Here is a 21,747-nt window from a genome sequence, read left to right as displayed (position 1 = left end):
TTAATCCCCGATTACAAGAAAAAGAAGTTCAGTTCCAGCAGTCTGTCTCAGTCTTTCCACACGGTAAACAAAAGCTGCTGTAGTAAATAAAAGAACAGTCATGCTGACACACTGTTTGGGCTTAAACGGTAAGAAATGTGTAAAATTACAGAAGAAAAAAATCAGCTTCTTGGACAGGCTTTCCTGTAATTATAAACTAAACTCGCGGGAAATGTTCTTTTATTGTGACAAAAACAGGAATCTCAGTTTACAGTCAATAATGAAAAAACTTATGAAAACACATATAAAAGTCCAGAAATGTAAGCTCTCCGTCACATTTACTAAAGCAGTGGGCCGGACTGGAGTCTTTGCTGCCTCCCCCGGGCCTTATGTTTGACACCTCTGGTCTAAGGGGTGGAGATGGTGCAAAGCCAGGATCCACATCCAACAGGCTGGACTTCCCACTCGCATCAGGATCTCCTCTAATAAACGCTGGGCTCTTTTTTTATTGGGGTCCAGGCAGGACTGTTTTTTTCTGCCAGTGCTTCAGTGTAACTGAGCCTCTCTCTGGCTGCTGCATCAGACCGCCTCAGCGCTCAGTCGGGGTTTTACGCACACGTCGCAGGAGAAATGAGAACCAGAGACTCCTCTGTGGTGTCTTCTCGTCATGGACACAAAGCAGCAGGTGTGACACTCACAAACTGTTAGAAAATTTCAAATTATTTGGCAATTATTCCTCCTGGCGACGCCGTGGATGTGTAGTGCCAAAAAACAAAAAATGTCTGCAGTTTTCCTGGTGGCGCGCCTGTTCCTCGCCTTCAGCGCCAGGATCGTGGAACGTTTGCGTGCCGCTGGCTTTCCAGCACTTCCAACTATTTGCTGGATTTTAACAGAGGAAAGTAACCCGTGAACGATCAAATCTGTTTTTACGAACAAACGTCACTTGTTCTCAGACGCATTACTTAAGAACGCAAAGGAAACGTTCTTTTTTCGGTGGATGCGCACTTGGGCACAGCAACATCCTGAGAAGAAACGCGGAGATGCCCCACAGAGTCCACGTTCTGCTACTACTGCTGCTGTCGCTGTGTCGGCCGGCAGCAGCGACCCGGGTCAGAAAGAAGACAGTCAGGACGCGGTCCTGCCTGGACATGCCGGAGGAGAAGTTGGAGGAGATTTTTGGACGGCTCTCGGTGGGAGTGATGAGCGCTTTCCATCACGCTCTGCAGCTGGAGCCGCAGGACAAACTTAACCTCACCTGCCCCACCACTGCACGGGTCCCGACCGACGGCAAGACCCGCCTCCCGGTCAACCTGCTCAGCATCTCCCCCTGGGCCTACAGGTGAGAGCAAGAGGGACACTTATCCGGTGCCAGTAAAGCATTTACGTTTCATATCTGCTGGACACCGCTATGCTTAAAATAGCGACAAGGCGGCGATAAAAACATTTATTGGGATGTATTATGATTTAGAAACAACTGGAAGAAAGAAACCCGTGCGTGCTCACATATTTTATATTTAAATAACAGAACAGACTTTGTCAGCCGTGGATTCACGGTATAATTAAATTAGATATTTTAAGATTCTTTATTTGTCACATACATAATTACACGAGTACAACACGCAGTGAAATGAAATGTTTCCTGAAACGTGTCCTGAAAGGCGTTGCGCTTTCACAGTACCTACATCATCACGGCTACCGGCAACTTTCTGATTGCCTTTAATGCTAAACAAATACATGAAATACACTTTTTTGAACAGACTTTGACATAAAGCAGAAAATATCAAAACAGGCTGCTGAAGTACTATGTTAATCTCATGTAAGCGACAGAAACGCAACAGCTCAACTAAACAATGCACACGGTTTCTTATGTTTAATTCAACCTTTTAAGTTCTACCCACATTTCTGGATATATCAGATTTTGTCCTTTTAGAAAAACTAGGTTTATTAAAGAAAAACATGTAACAGCTGATGATTGTTGAGTGTATTTTCTGGTGTGCATGGGCTCTCTCCGGGTACTCTGACTTCCTCCCACAGCCTAAAAATGGGTTAGGTTAATTGGTGAGGTGTGAATAGTGACCAATCCAGTCTCTTTCACCATGACAGCTGTGATAGTAAATGGATAAAGTCAACGGTAATATTTTCTTAAATATCTGAGCCAGACTGCTTTATTAATACCATCTGCAAAGAAGAGAGACAATGATCTCTTCTGCCAAAGCATTAACACCTCCTTTGGCAAAATGACAGCTGCTCTATGAAACACTTTGCGTAGCAGTTGAGCCTTTCAGTTCTTGTTTGGAGCATTTATTTGTTCCCGCAGAAGGCTTCTAGCTCTGGGAAATTCTTGGGCCATCTTCCACGCTCTGCTCTGGGACGAATGCTGGCCAAACCTTCTGCTTCTAGACCCTCGGGAAGCGTAAACTGTGTTGTTATCCTGTTACAGCAGTCATTCTGTAAACATCTTACAGGCATTTAGTGCATTTAGTTCCGTTTGTCCCTTTGTCTCCTTATTTTCCTCCAAGATTCCTTTTTTAGTTATTGTGTCCAGAAAGTTCTGTTAGTTCTTCAGCCTACAAAACATGCTGCTGATTGTTCAGGATTTATTTACAAACTTGTGTTGAACTTAAGAACTAAGTGTTCCCTGAAGGTTATATTTGTGCAGGTATAGCCACCCAAATTTTCTTGAAGTACACTATTGTAGTCTATTTGCTTTTCTAGTAAGGCCTCCTGCCCTTTAACAGCTGGGGCTCCATCCAATATCCAATATATTAGGAAAAGGGAGGGATGGCATCAGTAGAAGTTCTCTGAGAGCTCAGATTTCGTCACAAGAAATTTTGCATGGTTCTTTTTTTTCCAGGGAAATGTACAAAACAAAAATATCTTGTTTATATATACAGTTCATGTACCAAGCTGTTTCTGCCAGTGCATTGAACATCATTAAATACATTTTCAGGATCTCATACGACCCAAAGAGATATCCCCGCTACATCCCCGAGGCCTACTGCCTGTGCAAGGGCTGCCTGATCGGACCGTACGGCGAGGAGAGCAGTCAGTATCGCAGCACCCTGGTCTACGCTCCCTCCGTCATCCTGAGGAGAACAGGCTCCTGCGTCGGCGGCCGCCACTCTTACACGGAGATCTACGTCTCCATAGCCGTGGGATGCACCTGTGTGCCGCTGCTGGAGAAGAGGCCGAAGAAGAGCAACCAGAGCCTGCAGAGGAGAGAGCCTAAAGCCAGGAAGCTCTTTACTCCAAGAAAGGAAGCTTGACGGAAGCAGCACTGCTGCTGCAGAGAAGTTTTCTTTTGTTTGCTTTTTACAGCTGATTCGCTCGTGCTAGAACATTATGTCTGAAACGGAAGCCCCTGGAAATGTCACTTAAAAAGAAAAGTTTAGTACAGAGCTTCAGCAGGCAGATCGACCGACGCAAGACAAACCTTTGAGTTCGAACTTGAGTTCAGAATTAAAACGCAACCATCTGTGTATCGGACATACACACACAGATTTCCAACAAACTGAATGAAACTTTGACAAATACTACACCATAAAAACTGAAGGTCTGCTTCTGGCAAAAGTACAGAGGCACATGTTTTATTTAGCAACTCTCATATCAAGTAACGCAGATAGTTTTGCCTCTGCATGACAAGCTGCAGTAAAAAAAAAAAGGGAGGTAGTTGTTATTTAGGTGATCCAGACCTTTCAAAACAAAAGCAAACAACAACAGAGGGCCTCACTTCTGAATGAGCTGATCAATGCTGCCACCTGCTGCTGTACAACAACTGCAACTTTCTCAGGTGATCAGAGCAACAAGCCCACGCTTCATGTTATTCAGACACTTTAATAACAGCAAACATCAAATATTTGCGACTGTTACCTCACTTATCTGGGTAACTGTACAAGAAAGTAACACTTGTATGTTTCCCAGTAGAGCCCAATTGTTTAACAGCTGAGCTTTCTGAGCGGTTAGAAAATAAACGTTTTTTAGAAAAATTAAAAGTTGTTCCTGCTGCCTCTTTAATACTAAACAGCTGATGTACTCGTCACCCTTCTGGGTGTTTGCTGAACGGGGTGATCTATTCCCGTGAACTCTTTTCTTTTACTCGCTCATTTTGCCACCTGACAGAGCTGACCTGACCAAAAGTCTTTCATGATTTAGATTAAATAACTAACATTAATCTGCTCTGAATTGGTATCAAAACCTGAGATGGACTAGACTTTCAGATTTATTACTTAAAAGCTACTCGAGCAGTGTAGCATTTAAAAACAGTGATTAACCCAACTTTCAGTCTCTTGTATGAATAAACCATGAAAAACACTGAAGCTTACATGAACCATAATGCCTCTTATCATCTTTTTGTTCAACCTTTGGTCTTGAAATAAAGTCCATGTCTTCAAAAGTTCCCGCAACCAGTCTGTATCACAAACTTACAGTCATCAAACCAAAGCCCAGACATCAGGACGGCGAGACACTGGGATTATTATTTTTCATTCTCGGTGTATTCGTGAAGAGAACGTTGATCTTCATGTGAGATGGTTGGAGTTCCCCCTTTAAAATTACGTGTCTTGCAGCTGGCTTTCACTGCAAAACGTCCACGTGTCGCCCCTCCTCCATGAGCTCGGAACGAAGCGTCGATCTGATGGACGCCCGGCTCCTCAGCAGGACAGCAGGCGGGACGGGTAGTTGACAAAACAGCGGAACTCATTGGACAGGTTCCTGTTGTGTTTGGGCAAAAAGCTGCACATTTTTACATCCAGGAGATCTTTTGCCAGATTCTCCATGATGGCTCCTGTTGTTGAGAAACACCACAAACACCACATGTTAAAAACACACCAAAAAAAAACTGTTTAATACTAAATTTCACATCTAATCTAGTTTTTTTTTTAGCAGCTTGTGCCGCTCGTTCATTGTGACATCAAAGAAGCTAGCATTTATTCTTGACTCATACAGACAGACTGTGTTGTTAGACGATGATCAGAGGCTTCTCTCTGTGAGGAAACTACTTATGTGCCATCATCAGAGCTTGTTTGGGTCTCACCTGTGCACAGCAGCACTTTGCCTTTGCTCAGGTATTTGATGGTTTGGGTCACTTTGCTCAGACACTCCTCGGACAGGTAAGGCGGGTCAGCGAGGACAATGTCGAAGCTGTGAGGAGACACGCTGTCCGGAAGAGACAGCGGCTTGTTGTAGTCGTAGAACACAAAGTCCTCTCCGTAGGAGGCGAAGCGGCGGTCGTACTCCAACACCACGGCAGACACCCGATCTGAACCGTCCACCACACCCTGCTTCAGCTTCTGGTACACGCTGGGCGCGCTCAGGCATGCTATCCTGAGAGGAAAGGAGGCACAAAGCACAAAGTGCTCGCCAATCAGCAAAACCAAACGTCGATTCTACATGGTCACAGAACTCAAGCGTATTTTTATCCTGTTTCACTAAATGAAAAACAGCTAATGACATCCGAGCAGCGTGTTCATGTGGGTGTGCGAGGTTTTACCTTCCTCCCTCTCCAGCCTCTCGTACCGCCTCCTCGGCTAACTGTGTTGCTGTCTCGTCGCTGTACCAGAACTGGCTCATCCGCTGGTGGACATGCACAGACAGACATCTGTTACCGACATTCACTTTTCATTAACTCCGTCACATTACTGCGATTTACTGACAATGAGCTGAATTAAACCCTCCAAATAAAAAGGTCTGTTTCACTCTTTCGTGCAAATTTGGTTTAGAATTGGTCATCCTTGTGATTATTAATGGTTTGTTGAACTTCTTAAAAATAAACACAAAACACCGTAAACTCACCCAGTCCTCCTCCACGGCTCCCACAGCAAACTGGTCTGTGGGTGCAGCGCTGTGATCCGTAACAACCTTCGTTTCATTGTAAAACTCCTGCAGGGCGGCCAGAGTGTGAGCTGACAGAGTGGGAACATCGTCATCGCTGTCGCTCATGGCTGAAGGAGCAGGACAATGCAGATTATTTGTCAGCGTATGTTTCAGGAATCCCTGAGCAGCCAAAGCTGAGCAGACCGCTGTAAACACTCAGTTTCAAACACTTTTTCTATTGTTGAATATTTGAAAGGTCATGGGGGGGGGGGGGGGGGGTAAATGCCTAACAAGGCCATCTCAGGCATCTACTGGTTCTGTAAGCAAGGAAATCTCACCCATCCACTATTCAGACAATACAAAAGGGGTATTAGCTGTTTGCTCATAGGGTTGTAATCAAACAAAGACAAATGTGGCTTTAATCTAAATAACATTCACTCCAGAGAAAGGCTATTTCAGCATCTCACTGTGTCTACAATCTCTAATGACCACCTCATAGGAGCTGACTCCGGACTACTAACCTTCTTGATCTGAGTGCAGCATTTGATATTATATCCCATAACACCCTTCTGGACAGACTAGCTTCTACTGGAATCACTGACAAACCTTTAAACTGGTTTGAATCCTATCTCTCTGGCCACACTCAAAAATGTCCCATCCATTTTCAGTTATTAACAATGTTCCTCATGGATCTCTCCTGGGCCCTCTGCTATTTATCCTCCTCTACTTCCTCTTGGTCATATCTTCCATAAAGTTAACATTAGTTTCCATTGTTATGCTGACACCTGTCTACCAAACCTAGCAGCACTCATGTGCCCAGCGCCATCTGTGTTTGCCTCTAGGAAGTCAAATCCTCATTCTCCAACAGCACTCTGCAATTTTATCAAACTGACCAGTGTTAAAACTGCACTTTGTCTAAAAATGTAACAATTTTTCCTCAGTTTCTGCCTCAGTACAGGTCAAGAGTCTGGGTGTTGTTCTTTTTTTTTTTTTTTTTTTTGGTCCCGTTTGGATCTTTAGCCATCAGAATTGTTGTCTTAAGGCCAAGAAAGATGCCAAGCGGATTTATTTTACCAAGTGGATCATCATGGCCTTGCCATATTGGTCCATTTGATTGACCTTTATTATAATTATGAATTTATTTTATTTTCAGTTGCTACAAATGGGACAGACATGACTGGGGGATAGGACAGGGAGAAAGAATGAAAGAAAGAGAGGGAGAGAAAGAAAACCAAAGGGGAGAAGAGACGGTGAGAAAGGGGGGGAAGAAAGAAAGAAAAACAAACAAAACACCTGGATCACCTGTATGGAGAAAAAAAAACAGAAGAGAAAGCAAACAACAAAGAGCAACATAATAAAAAAAACAGCACCATCACAATAAACTAGCTAGCAGTAGATAACAGTAGATACTAAATAATAAACGCTATTGTGCAGCACGCAAGATAGACAGCGCACAATGTGCTTTGAGGCAGCAGTCAAGAAAGCTGTAGTCCGTGTCTGTGAACACCTGTGTGCACACCTGTGTGCACACCTGTGTGGATCAGCATGCTTGTATTCCGAAGGTTTCTCCATGTAACGATCTGCTAGGGAGTGTGGGGAGCCACAGCCCCGTCCACCAGGGTATGAAGCAGGTATGGAGGAGATCCAGGCCCCAGACATCCAGAGGCCCCAGAGTACAAGGACCCGAGGAGGACCACCAAAGGGGGGGAACCGTGCCACCCTCCTGGGTAGAGCTGAGTAGAGCCCCAAACGAGAGGTCACCCAGCAGCTACGGAGCAGAGGCCAGAGGGAGTTGCAGTGGCGTGCCCGCGGGCTCTGCCAGCAGCCAGCTGTGCCAGAGAGGACCGAGCTTCAGGCCCAGAGGCCTGAGGGCATCCCACCCCCTGGAAGGAGCCCAGCCGGGCCACAGGCGCCCGGCCCCGCCAATCGGCCACCAGGAGTGAGCCGGTACATACATGAGCGCCCAGCCCCAGTCGACAAGGACCACCAACACACGTCTGAGGGCATCAGCCACCGGCAGGGAGTGTGGCGAGGGGAGATAGGCCTCCGTACTTTAGAGGGCCTGAGATGTACCCAGAGAGGTGGAGTCTAAGACCCAACCTGACATATAGACACAGACGAACAGGCGCACGCGGACACAGACGTGCATTCCCACCCCATATACACAACCAAACACTCACCCAACGTGTAGACAGACACAAATAGACACTGCACAGACAGTCGCACTCCCCAAACTGGGTGTTGTTCTTAACAGCACACTTTCGTTTCAAGCACACATCAGTGACGTCACACTTTGTAACACTCATCGCCTCCGTTCATCTCTCACACCTAACAGTACTGCCATACTGATTACTGTAACTCTATTCTTTTTGGTCTTCCTCTCAAGCCCCACTCCCAACCTGTCATGCCAGATGCCGCCCCCCCCAGCCTAGTTCTGCTGGAGGCTTCTTCCTGTTAAAAGGGAGTTTTTCCTTCCCACAGTCGCCAAGTGCTTACTCAAAGGAGGTTGTCTGATTGTTGTGGTTTTCTCTGTATTGTTGTGGGATCTTTACCATATAATATAAAGTCAGTTAAGGTGACTGTTGCTGTGGTTGTTGGCTCTTTATAAATAAAACTGAATTTAATTAAATTGAAGCCCATTAAACTTCAACTGGTCCAGAACTCCCTCCATTATTTACGTCACACTCCTTCAGCAGCTCCACTGACTTAAATACTGTAGTAATATCTTTAAGCCTGTAGGCAGCATGAACTTTTGCATGCCCACACACACATCTGCACTTATAGATCTCCTACCATTGGGTCTAGAGCCTCAGGAACTCCTTCCCACCAGACATCCGTAACAATGGGTCTCTCCATTTCACATCCTGTCTCAGTCTGACTGCTTTCCACCTGTTACATTGTGATTTTACATTTACGCTTACATTGTAAGCTTGTTTTGACTTGATAGACACATTTTGGTTCATCCTTATTTTTTTTCACCTTATGTGTAAGGTGATGCCCCTCCTTTCCTGTCCCTTGATGCAAAACTTTGGAGAACATTTCTTTTTCTTTAGGGTTAGTGTCCTCACACCGAGGGAAAAGCGGCATTTCAAGGCCGAATTAAAAGATCACGTGACAGAAACGGACCCGTGGGTCAAAATTAACATCGCCGGTTGAAGGTCTACGAGACGAGTCTGTCGACCCTGTTCATATACTGACCCAAAAGAAACATACCTGATCAGTAGCTGCTTCCAGTCTGCACTTCTCTGTTGTCAACACGTGAGTAGTCGCAGAATAATGACGCAATCACTAACGTAGCTACAGCTTCAGTGCAGCTGGAAAGAAATCCAAATCGAGTCGATTAATCAGTCCACAGATGTACGAGAAATTGTGTATTTTATCATAAAAACAATTATTTTTTAATTTAACAATTTATTTTTTTTTTTTAAAGAATCCACTTGGTTTATTGTTTCTCTTCTCTTACATTTTGTGAATTCATTAATTGAAGCTCCACCGAGTCCCACCTGACTGAAAGCCACAGCTTGGTGCTGTGACACAGGATCAAATGTTGGTTTAATGATCTGAGAAACCAGCTGGCTCAAACTCTAGAAAAACGCATTTGTATGTTTTGTAGCAATCGGCAGCTGTTAATGGTTTAGTGGATGCGGTGAGAAGGATGTTGTGTGTGGGTAAATATGTGGATGTACATGACTGTGTGTATGTGTGTGTTTAAGGTACTACAAAGACTATACTGATAAACAACCTTCCTCCTCAGTCCCAGCTAAATTGGCCCTATTTATTTATTTAAAATACATAACTGTGCAAAAGCCCTGAGCAACTCTCCACTTCTTTATGTTTCTCTGGGAAAATGGGAAATAGGTGCAGTGATTTATTGAAATATCTGGACACATAGAAAGAAATACATTTGCAGTCTTCATCACAGCCTGAACTCTTACCCAAGCTCTCTTGTAATTTCTTTAAGTAGTCTTCAGGGATCGTTCTCCAGGCTTCTTTGAGGACATTCGAAGCTCTTCTTTGCATGGTGGCTGTCTTTTGTTCTGTTCTATGTTAAGATGATCCCACACGGCTTCACTATTGTCAAGGTTCTGCTCCAGAGTCAGTTTTGACAAGGTCCCCAACACTACTGGCTAAAATGCAGCCCCAGAACATGAAAGAGCCTCCAGCATGTTTTACAGATGCTTGTAGATATTGTTATACCTATCTTTTGACCTCCTACATAAGTACTGATGACAATGTTAAACACAACAAATTTGCGATCTTGATCGGACCCATTGTCGCTGATTTTTAGTCCAGTTCTTGTGTAATTTGTCATGCTTCAGTAGCCGTAGCCAGATCAGCTGAAGATGCACTGATCCACATGAAACTCTCAGGTCAGGACTTTTATATACCGTTTATCTCCTGTAGCTGGGCTTCGTTTTTCAGTCTCGGCACTTCTTTGGTCATCCACTTTTTCAGTTTCCTAATTTTTTTAGGACACTCTGCACGCCATGTTGAAACGTGGCAAGTGTTTTTGGGAATCTACTTATTGCTGGAAGAGTACTTTTATGTCCATTGGACGGTATTCTCACGGTACCATATATTGGAAGGTAAAAAAATAAATAAAAAAAAATCTCAACAATACTGCCTTAGGGACAGTGTTGGGGAGTAATGGAATACATGTACCGCCGTTACGTATTTAAAATACAAAATACGAGTAACTGTATTCCGTTACAGTTACCGTTTAAAAAGGTGGTATTTAGAATACAGTTACTTTGTTGAAATAAATGGATTACACTGCGGTACTTTCTTGTTTCATTTTGTCGCGGGTCAGGACTGTTTGGTTTTGTTTGACAGCTACGTTCTGTTGTTCCAGGCGGCAGCGTTACGGTTACCATGGTTACAGGGCGACGCTCTCTCTCTCTCTGCGACTGTGTGTTTCCTGGGTGAGAGAGCGCCTTTTCGTTGTTGTTGTTGTTGTGCTAAGCTAACAGGCAGAATGCTACAAGCATAGCTCTAAAGAATGTAGCATCATGGGCAGTGTAGTCCGTGTTGCTGGGAGAATGGACTGCCATACACGTTATGTGTCTGTGAGCGCGAGGAGTGAGAAAAAGGGGAGTGGAAAGGTACGAGTTGTCATCGAGCAAAAACGGGAGCTGGAAGCATGTAAATATAATAATAACCACTGCAGCCAAGAAGAGTGCCTGACGAGCCCAGTTGTAAGTAAGCTATTAAGACTCGACTGTACACCGTGTTCGTGTTTTCCTCCGAAACAATAAGTTCCGTTGGAGCAGCCTTTCAACGCCTCTCTCTGTCTCTCGCAAGAAAAGTTGACCCACACAACAAAGTAAAGCTATTTTTCGGCTACGAGCGGGACAGGGACCCCGCCGTATTAGTCAGAGGTCCCTTTACTACAGTTCGGAGTCGCGGACCTTCAGTAATAGTAATAAATCACCAGTGTTGGGAAGGTTACTTTTAAAATGTATTCCAATACAGAATACATGCCCCAAAATGTATTCTGTAACGTATTCCGTTACATTACTCAATGACAGTAACGTATTCTGAATACTTTGGATTACTTAATATATTATCATGCTTTTTACAACAACGTGAATGTACTATTGCTGTGTGATTTATTACTATTACTGAAGGTCCGCGACTCCGAACTGTAGTAAAGGGACCTCTAACTAATACGGCGGGGTCCCTGTCGGGCTCATAGCCGAAAAATAGCTTTACTTTGTTGTGTGGGTCAACTTTTCTTGCGAGAGACAGAGAGAGGCGTTGAAAGGCTGCTCCAACGGAACTTATTGTTTCGGAGGAAAACACGAACACGGTGTACAGTCGAGTCTTAATAGCTTACTTACAACTGGGCTCGTCAGGCACTCTTCTTGGCTACAGTGGTTATTATTATATTTACATGCTTCCAGCTCCCGTTTTTCCTCGATGACAACTCATACCTTTCCACTCCCCTTTTTCTCCCTCCTCGCGCTCACAGACCCATAACGTGTATGGCAGTCCATTCTCCCTGCAACACGGACTACACTGCCCATGATGCTACATTCTTTAGAGCTATGCTTGTAGCATTCTGCCTGTTAGCTTAGCACAACAACAACAACAACGAAAAGGCGCTCTCTCACCCAGGAAACACACAGTCGCAGAGAGAGAGAGAGAGAGAGAGCGTCGCCCTGTAACCATGGTAACCGTAACGCTGCCGCCTGGAACAACAGAACGTAGCTGTCAAACAAAACCAAACAGTCCTGACCCGCGACAAAATGAAACAGGAAAGTACCGCAGTGTAATCCATTTATTTCAACAAAGTAACTGTATTCTGAATACCACCTTTTTAAACGGTAACTGTAACGGAATACAGTTACTCGTATTTTGTATTTTAAATACGTAACGGCGGTACATGTATTCCGTTACTCCCCAACACTGTAAATCACACAGCAATAGTACATTAACGTTGTTGTAAAAAGCATGATAATATATTAAGTAATCCAAAGTATTCAGAATACGTTACTGTCATTGAGTAACGTAACGGAATACGTTACAGAATACATTTTGGGGCATGTATTCTGTATTCTGTAATGGAATACATTTTAAAAGTAACTTTCCCAACACTGCTTAGGGATAAATATAAAGTAATTAGAATTGGTCCCAGGACAGAACCCTGTGGAACTTCATCATTCAGTGCAAATGTTGTTCTGTGTTTTTGTTTTAAATTTAAACAGAACATAATAAGCAGAGCACTTTTTAATTTGTTATCACACAATTTGTCCAGCAGAATGACTTCCACGCCATTGTTTATGATCTTCTGAGCTGTCTGCAGCACCTGTAGCAGAACAGCATCACAGCAGATGGTGGTGTGTAGTCCTGGGTCGTCTTTACGGTAAGCTGGAAACAATCCATGAGCTCTCTTCGCAGGTTAACAGAGTTGCTGGGTATGTACACACACATCTACAAGACCCCAAATATTCTCAATTTTGAATATTCCTAAATTTTGAACCCCCATCAAACATTTACCCCTGAAATTCTCTACTGGTTGGTTCCAGCTATAATAAAATGCGAAGCTCACTACAAACCACAACATTTATAGTGTAACAATTCAAAATAAGCTGTAAATATAGAAAGATTTCTACTTTCTACTCTGTTTCTGAAATAAAACCTTTTGAGATTGTAAGCACTTCCATACTCTTGCTAAAGCTAAAACCACCCATTAACTGATTCCCAGGATCCAGAAAGAGATGCTTTCTTGACAACATTAATACTAACTCAGTCGGATACGTATTTGTAAAGACCAATTTAGTCTTTTCTAACATTTGTAAAGAATCCTTCCAAAGATTCCTGGATCCAGATCACTTCTAGATTGGGCGATCCTCCACTTCTGATCATTTCCTTTAATGAAAATCTTTCCATAATCTTTTAAAGGTTCACAAAAAACAAAGACTGATCAGGATGTCTTGAAACGTATCTGCCTTCACAGTCTGCAGACTCAAAGGTCTGCTGTAGAACAATCGACAAATCAACAGTTTACTACAGCCAGCGCACATGTCAAAGAAAGTACAGAAGCCAGGACGTTTTATACAATACGTTTATGTACACTTTACACTTCATTAACAAAACAGCCATCTACAATAACAGGGATAGGACTGTGAACGAGGAGGGTTCTGTCTCCAACATAATGCTTCAGCAAGTGGCTCTGATCCTTTTTATTTGGTTTGTTATTGCTGTCCTTCAACTCCAACAGTCTCTGTAATATCCAGTGTGTGTGTTGAAGAGTGATCGGGTGGAGGTGCTGCTGTAGAAAAATACTAATAAAATCATCCTGCTAAACTTTCAAGGCGCCATCTGTCTCTGGCCTTCACGTGTCCAGAGGCAAGGGGGCCACAATATAAACTACAATCCAAATAAGAAGGGAAAAACAAAACTATATCAAACAGCAAAGGTCAACAGCGAGAAAATTGCTCCCTCTTTAGCTGAATTCATACATTGTTGAACTCTTACATCTCTGCCTGCCTTTTACTGGTGTATAAAAACATTTCCGTCATCTTTAATTCCCGTAACGTACATTTCTGAAGGGTATCAGCCTTGAAAACATTATTTATAGATATTTACACCCTTTAGTCAAACACAATCTCAATTTGGTTTTCTGACGTTCCCAACAAACAAATGTCCTCCTGTTCCGAGTGCATCAGCAGCCTCAGAGACAGCCGGCCACACCTCATGCTTTGTATGTCTTCTTAGGTTTTTGGCAGGCACGGTCCTTACTGGTTGTCATTTTTCGTATGGCATGATTCTCTCTCCTTATAACACACAGACACACATAGAGAACAATCGGCAGAACAAAGGCACTCTGGGAAGGACTGGGGTGACGTGTGTGTGTGTGTGTGTGTGTGTGTGTGTGTGTGTGTGTGTGTGTATTTGAACTAGGGTGGGTTGGCCCCTCTAATGCCTCTAACTGCATACAAAACCTGAAGAACAGCAACTTGTTTTGCCCTTAGTGTCGCTCTCTATGTTCCTGTGTGTGTGTGTGTGTGTGTGTGTGTGTGTGTGTGTGTGTGTGTGTGTGTGTGTGTGTGTGTGTGTGTGCGCGCGCTCCAGAAAGATCCAGGCACATGAGGAGGGGGAGGAGGAGCAGGAGGAGGTGGAAAGGGAGGACAAAAGCAATCATCGGCTGCTGCTTGACAGTCCGTGCTCAGTTGCTTCAGTCTAACATGAACCTCTGAGTCCATCTGCTCAGCAGTTTAGTCTCCACAATTAGCTCCTCCTCCTCTTCATCGCGTCTGCTGATCGTGCTGGGCAGGCGGGTGTAACAGTAGGAAAGGAAAAGGGGGAGAGGGGAGGGGGGGGGAGAGACATCCAAGGAGGTGAAAACAGGGTAAACATTCAGGCATGAGATCAACCCGCCCCAGCTGCCAGAGAGGTCCTCCGAGGCTTTCAGCCGTCCCTTCTACCCATAGTTCTCAGGGATGAAGCAGGGGGCGTCTTTGATTGGTTGCTTTTCAGAACGACGATGATTAGAGGCCGGTTTGGTTTTCCAGTGGTTATTTCACGCAGAGCAGGCCGCCGACGTTGGCTACAAACTCCTCCAGGCTTTTGAGGAAGGCAACCTTCTGCTTGCGGTCCATGGTGGGTGGCGTGCTGCTGGCTGTCAGCTTGTTGAAGGCGTCGGCTAACCGCTGGTAGATTATGGCGTCTCTCTGAGAGGACAGCAGGGTCTCAACCAGCTCCGAGTACTCCGCCTGACATGGAAAACCAATGTAGCATCAGATTCGTGTCAAACGAAGGCAAGGGTTAAAGCAGATAGTATTATCCCTCTTTCATTATAATAAATTGAAACATTGTTTTAATTTTATAATTTATATTGTTAAAAAGAACAAAACATACACAAGATTCAATGTTCCAGTTTACAGTGTAATCCACTGCAGCATACACGTCATAGTCACATGTCGTTATCTCTGCTTGCAATTCTGTAAAATTTCCCAACTTTTAAATAAAGTATTCATTATTTTATAAAAATGAACACTAGTAGTTTGCAGAGGATTTAATGAGAAAAGAAGTGGAGGAGTTCAAGTATCTCGGGGTCTTGCTCACGAGTGACGGGAGAGGGGAGTAGGAGATCGACAGACGACGGACGCTGTACCGGTCCTTCGTGCTGAAGAGAGAACGGAGTGTAAAAGCGAAGCTCTCAATTTACCGGTCGATCTACATCTCTACCCTCACCTATGGTCATGAGCTGTGCGTAGTGACCGAAAGAACAAGATCGCAGATACAAGCGGCAGAAATGAGCTTCCTCCAAAGGGTGGCTGGCCTCTCCCTTAGAGATAGGGTGAGAAGTTCAGCCATCTGGGAGAGGCTCAGAGTAGAGCCGCTGCTCCTCCATATTGAAAGTAGCCAGATGAGGTGGTTTGGGCATCTGACAAGGATGCTTCCAGGGCATGTCCCACCGGGAGGAGGCCCCGGGGCAGACCCAGGACACGCTGGAGAGGTTATATCTCTCGGCTGGCCTGGGAACCGCTTGGTGTTTCACTGGACAAGCTGGAGGTGGTGGCCGGGGAGAGGGAGGTCTGGGCTTTTCTGCTTAGGCTGCTGCCCCCGCGACACGGCCCCGGATAAACGCAAGAAGATGGATGGATGGATATTCAGAAAATAGATTTAATGAATATTAGTTGTTTACTGTCATGAAAATAACATCCAAAATGTTTTATCTTTGGGTATTAATGTCATGTGGCCTTTTAACTGCATTTGTGTATGTTTGTTTAGTTGTCACTATACGCTAAAAGTCAGTATTATAAGTATATAAATAAATACATAGTTGGAATCTGCATATCTTTCAACCACTTATGCCTGATGTAATAGCTCTGGTTGAAAGAATAACTACTCACACATCACAAAACTGGTCAAGTTTTTGTGCAGCTGTGTTTTTGCAAACTAGCCACTAGAGGGCTTCTTGTGTCATTTATGAAACTGTGCCTGCACGCCAGGAGCAACTCAGGTCCCAGTAAAGGGATTTTCTTACATATACAGTTGTTACTTTTAAAAATGTGCCGTCACATTTAACTGTAAGGCAGAAACAGAAAGCCAGCTTGTTTCAATCATTTGCTAAAAGCGCACAAAAAAGGAGGAAAAAAAACAAAAAGCTTTATGTCCAGTAATCAACACATTTTTGCCACTGAGTAAAAGTCTGTTTATAACGGCACAGTTGTGGGTTTCAGCCTGAAGCACTTCTGTATTTGATGAAGCCCACATTTTAAAATGCTGCTTAGGAAAGAAATTCCAATTTAGAAGCTGAACAAAAGCAGAGCCTGGGAACCTTCAAAAAGAAAGACCTTCAGCATCTTAAAAGCCTTCATTTGTTGCACAGAACAAGAGAGGGAGGGAAAAAAGATTTTCACTGAGCTGCACTCACTGTGTGTTACTCACCTGGTGCAGGCACACGAGTGTGTAGAGGGCTTCTCCTGCCGCCACGGTCATCTCTGTGTTGTGTTTTTGCAGGACCAGCATGTCAAACACCAACTGAGTGCACAGAGGACGGTGTGCATTTGTTTACTTATTAGTACTCCCCCCCCTTTCTTCCTTTATAAAAGTTTTATTGTATTGCTGTCATGACAACATGAAGTGCGTATCGTACCTTGAGGAAATGACGGGTGGCGATAAAGAGAGGAGAGTCCTTCTCCTGGTTTTTAGCGCACTGTTCAGCCAGAGGAGACAGAGCCTCCAAACACAGCTGGCTGATTTCAGAACTCATCCTGAAACAGATGTTAAGGAGCACAAACTATTTTGACAAAATCATTTTTGCCTGTCGACAGGCTCGTCCACAGCTGCAGCAGGCAAACAGGAAAACGATTCTAAGTGCAAGAAAAGAACAAATCTCCCGTGGTGTGGCCTTCTGAGTATTTAGAAAGATTGTTGCCGTATTCCAGACAACATCTATGTCAACAGTTCTATGTAATTATGTAATTATGCAGGCTACATACTGAACTTAAAGGATAGAAAAAGGATTGATCCTATTCTACTAGTATCAAACCGATATCAACACCAGCGTTGAGATCAATGCTATCGATATTTGGATCAATCCGCCCACCTCTACAGCCAATATGTGGATATTCTACAGATACTGGATATTCTCTCATAAATCCCACCATAACAATCAATACTGCTGGCACAGCAAGAGGATACGAGGTCATTCCCAGCTCCAGGGAGAACATGAGGCTCTTGAAGAGGTCTTCTGGCAGCTGTGGGATCTTTTCTGGAAAGATCTCACAGATGAAGGTGATGAGTTTGTAGTACTGGTTACACAAAGAGGGGAACTGGAAAATAACGAGAACAGGATCAGCGTGAGCTCACATATGTCACAGACATGATATTATATCAATATATAAAGAGACATCCGTGATTATGTTTTACCTTGAGCAGGTCCTGAGACATGAGCGGAAGAACTATATTGACACCATAGAGAACAACATCTGCAGCGGATACTGTTCGATTGGATGCTGGTGTTCCCTGGTCTTGATTTCGAAACACATCATCTAGAACGCACAGCCACTTGGTCAAGTTTAAACTTTAGCAACGTCTTCTTTTTAAGAGGAAAAATACGCAAAATCTATTTTTTTAAAAACCTCACCTGTGTCGCTGAAGTCGATGAACTCTTTGGAGAGCAGGTTTGTGAGCAGCTCCATGATGAGCAGCAGGTCCTGGTACTGGTCCTCCTCGGCCGTGGCATCGCTTCGCTTCCTGCTCTGGTTGTTTTTGGAGTAGACCTGCAGCAGCGTTAGGCACGCCTCGTACAGCTTCATGGACTTGGTCTGAATCAGGAGTACACAAGTGACCACTATTACATCTGTGCTTCCATGACGATAAAAATGCTAACCTACAGCCCCCCAGTCGATGCCTCTATGGTATCAATTTGAAAACCCTAGGTGACATCTTTCTCAAGTGATTGTGTTTACAAAATCTTCAGGAAAATAGACCTCTGACCTTAGTCTTGAGGTCAGAGTCACCAAGTTTCAAAGTGATCCAAGATTTGCGTTAGATGGTGTCAAATTGAAAATCCTATGTTTGGTTGTCAGTGCAGTTTTTTCTTCTTCAGAAATATATTAAGTGAGTCTTGGACATACAGTTGGAGTTTGTTTCTATGCGAGATGGAAAACCACCAGCATTTTATACTTTAAAGCCTTGTCTGCAGGTAACACAGTGGAAACGTCTCTCACCTCTCCCAGGTAACAGATCTGTTTGTGAGCCACTTCCACAAAAACCTCAATGATGAGGTTGATTGTTTCCGGTGTGTTACTGTAAACCTGGGTGACAAAAGAAAAAAAAAAAAAAAAAGGTGTTGTCAGATCAGATTCAGGTTTTAATTCAGCTCAATAGAGATTGACAGACCACGTGACTTTTGCGCATTGCATGCTGGGAACTCGTGGCAAAACAATCCAAGTACCGCATCAAATGCAAGCATTTACAGCACCGCAAACCTTCATTCTCCGGTTCCAATAAATTCTTGCTTTTTCTTTGCCCCCCAAAAAAGTTATGTACAAAACGAAGGAGAACAATGCCGGTCCGTACAAAGACAGACTCAACGAAAAGTTAAAGAAAAGATACGAGGAAAAAATCAAAGGAGTGAAAGGGTCAGACCCTTACGAGCACACAGAGTGGACAAAAGACGTTAGCGTGCTGCCCAACTTTCACCACGCTCAGATTTATAATTATACGGTTCTTGGAGTGAGTGCATACACTCATGAAGTTTAGTAACTTCAGGTCACTGCAACAAGCCCAGGTACAGTTTACCGACGGATGGGTACAGGACCTTGAAATGCACCGTGTAGAACGAAAGACCATCGTACGTATCATAAGTTTACCAGTCTCACAAATCGTCGTCATAGATACACATTCGTTAACCGTTTATTAATAGGACCTTTGAGCTCAACGGTAATTAATTACCAGTAGAAATAATTTCTGGTTCGCATCACAGAAATGTAGCAGTGACAATAATATTGTATGCTGTAATCGTACTGGGCAATTAGTGATACAAAACAACTGTTTTATCCTGTGAATAAAAGTATATGTTTTTGTCAATGTACCATAATAACAGAAGCAAAACGCAATATTGTGTCAGGACAATTCACTTTTTATGCACAATAAATAAAGGAGCATAGCGCGACAATTTTTTGTTCAGCGCCAGACTTAATTGGTGATATAGGTTACAAGCATGTTAAGAAAAATGACGTTTTAACTACTAGAAAACTCTGACCTTTGTCAGTGTTTTGCTTGGAGCAGACTAACCTGTGAGCTGGAGTGTACTGGGACGTTATATTTGGTCTGCAATCCAGACCATCCATCGCCTCTTTTTACTTCGGAAACATGGCTCGAACAATTTCTCTTCAACGACGTAATCCGATAACAACCGATCTCTTTACCCGTCGGCTTCCCGTGGCTGTCATGCGACCGGCTATAGCAGTTAATAATACAACAGCTTCTTGACATTTTTGTGTTTCTTTTTATCGCTGTGTGACTGATTTCAATTGAAAGCCTGCGTGCGCTAGTACCTCTTGCCACGAGTTCCCAGAATCCTTTGCGGTTTACCCCTGAATGACGTCACATTTTCAATCTCTATATCTACAGGGTTAGATTCTGTTACCTCCATGAGGCCAATGCAGCTGGACAGGAAGTCCATGAGGAAAGAGAAGAGCGAGGCCACGTTGTCGATCTGCGTCGCCTCTGCGATGCCACACAACGCCTCCAACGTAGCGACGATTTCCTGTTTGACAGCTTCTTCTTGGCTGATCTGAGCAAAGTTCTCTTGGTTGATGAGGTTAAGAAAACGCTGCTGGAGCGGGTGAAGCACCTGCAACGACAGACAGAAGGTCAGATGGCGAGACAATGCATTAGAGCTACAGAGTACAATGTATTTGACTATAATATAGAATCACTGGCCACTTAATTAGGCACAACTGTTCAACTGTTGCTTGTTAGCAAAAAGCGCAGCAACCCATTGCACTTGCAGATACTGGCAAAATAACCTTCTTAAGTTCAACCGAGAATGGGGATGAAAGGTGGTTTATGTGACTTTGAACATGGCATGGCTGTTGGAGTCCGACGTGCTTGTTGGAGCATTTGAGAAACTGCTGACCTAGCTGGATTTTCCCAACAAAACAGTCTCTGGATTTACAGAAGATGATCCACAAAAAAAGAGGAAATTCTCTGGGCACATATGCCTTGTTGATGTAATGTCAGGCTCACCAAATTTGGTGATGAGTCTCAATTTCTGCTGTGATGTTTCAGACTGGTGATGGTGTAACTGCATGGAGGATATTCAAGACCCTCCTTGTAACCCTTTAAAGGGTTTGTCTGAACTCAATCAAACAAAGTGACTTGAACAAGTAGGATAAAAGAGAATTTTCTGTCCATGTAAACAAACATCACTACAGTAGAGATCAACCAAAGCCGTGTTTGATCAGTTGTCAGGTGCTTCGCTCTACTTCCAAACACAGAGCGATCTGACTTCAGACAGAACAGCTGTACAGACCGACAGCTGCGACCTCACTCCTACACTCACCATAATTACTTTGGAGTCATTGTGGCTTTGCACCCCCGTTTACTACTGTCAGCTTATTAAGAAAAGGACCTCCAGGATCACGGCGAGGATCATGTTATACACACGGGAGAAAGACTAAACGCAGGAATATTATCGACTTCATCCATCTGTCCTAATCCTCATAGCTCACTGAACTCTGTGCAGCTCCTCATCTCTAAACAGGACTAAATAATTTGATATTTTTTTGAAAGGATTTTTTGTGATTTTTAGAGCTGTGATGTTAAAAAGAATTGCAAAAAGCTTTGGCTTGCTAGATTTGACAGACGATGCTACAAAAAGATAAAACTGTGCAAGACGAGAAGTAGTTAGAGAAGCAGGCTGCAAACAAACAGATCAAACCCACTTTATACGGGAAAACAACTTAATGCGTCACAAGCACTTGAAACAATTATCCGATGCACAGAGACACACACTGACTGCTTCTTAGCAACGCCGCTCATTACCAAAATGTCACAGCCTTTTACATTTTACTCTTCTGCTAATTCTCCTGTTTCACTGTACTAAGACTTCATTTACTTTGCTTCCCCCCCTCCAGTGCAACCACTACTACTAAACAATCATTAATCAGTAAATCACTTAAGTACTTCTACACGTATCAGCACACCTCAGCCCAGTACTGCTGCTTGGCATCAGAGTCCATTTGTGCAAAGCCTCCCAGGACCAGAGCCTTCATCAGAGTCCTCTGCACGGAGCTGGACAGCAAGTGGAGAGGTGGGCTGCGGCTGGCAAATTGCTTCGCCAGGTTCCACCAGCTCTCACACTGCACCACGATGTTTGCCCTGAATGGAGAGGGAGGCAACGGGTCTGTTAGAGTCTGACGATCCACTGTGACTCCTGCCCAGTGCTAACCAGAGAAAAGAATTGATTTTCTTATAAAAATCTGCATTTAT

The 21,747-nt window shown here is 43.8% G+C and overlaps 3 protein-coding genes across 3 annotated transcripts in view; 1 reads left to right on the top strand and 2 right to left on the bottom strand.

Annotated features, from left to right (window-relative positions):
• Positions 1-328: 328 nt before the first annotated feature.
• il17d (interleukin 17d) lies at positions 329-4,306 on the top strand. Its single transcript, XM_040034696.1, has 2 exons — positions 329-1,318; positions 2,930-4,306. The coding sequence occupies exons 1-2, from the start codon at positions 1,020-1,022 to the stop codon at positions 3,243-3,245; spliced, it is 615 nt and encodes a 204-aa protein (XP_039890630.1). The 5' UTR covers positions 329-1,019; the 3' UTR covers positions 3,246-4,306.
• eef1akmt1 (EEF1A lysine methyltransferase 1) lies at positions 3,551-9,132 on the bottom strand. Its single transcript, XM_040034695.1, has 5 exons — positions 9,004-9,132; positions 5,770-5,918; positions 5,468-5,550; positions 5,012-5,301; positions 3,551-4,762 (listed from the first exon to the last, which is right to left on the bottom strand). Exons 2-5 carry the CDS (start codon positions 5,914-5,916, stop codon positions 4,629-4,631), a joined length of 654 nt encoding a protein of 217 aa, XP_039890629.1. The 5' UTR covers positions 5,917-5,918; positions 9,004-9,132; the 3' UTR covers positions 3,551-4,628.
• A 4,207-nt stretch (positions 9,133-13,339) lies between these two features.
• xpo4 (exportin 4) overlaps positions 13,340-21,747 on the bottom strand; it is a 54,793-nt gene continuing 46,385 nt past the window's right edge. The window contains exons 16-24 of the mRNA XM_040034659.1: positions 21,462-21,636; positions 19,901-20,107; positions 18,477-18,563; positions 17,891-18,071; positions 17,674-17,795; positions 17,446-17,576; positions 16,898-17,015; positions 16,690-16,782; positions 13,340-15,008 (exon numbers count right to left, since the gene is read on the bottom strand). Of these exons, the coding sequence (XP_039890593.1) occupies positions 14,811-15,008; positions 16,690-16,782; positions 16,898-17,015; positions 17,446-17,576; positions 17,674-17,795; positions 17,891-18,071; positions 18,477-18,563; positions 19,901-20,107; positions 21,462-21,636 (1,312 nt within the window). The 3' untranslated portion in view covers positions 13,340-14,810. The remainder of the gene's footprint in view (positions 15,009-16,689; positions 16,783-16,897; positions 17,016-17,445; positions 17,577-17,673; positions 17,796-17,890; positions 18,072-18,476; positions 18,564-19,900; positions 20,108-21,461; positions 21,637-21,747) is intronic.

Source organism: Simochromis diagramma, unplaced genomic scaffold (genome assembly GCF_900408965.1).
Source record: "Simochromis diagramma unplaced genomic scaffold, fSimDia1.1 OVJJ01000091.1, whole genome shotgun sequence".
Classification (NCBI taxonomy): domain Eukaryota; kingdom Metazoa; phylum Chordata; class Actinopteri; order Cichliformes; family Cichlidae; genus Simochromis; species Simochromis diagramma.
Note: the sequence above shows the minus strand (reverse complement) of the source record. Positions and strands in the feature narration are given on the sequence as shown.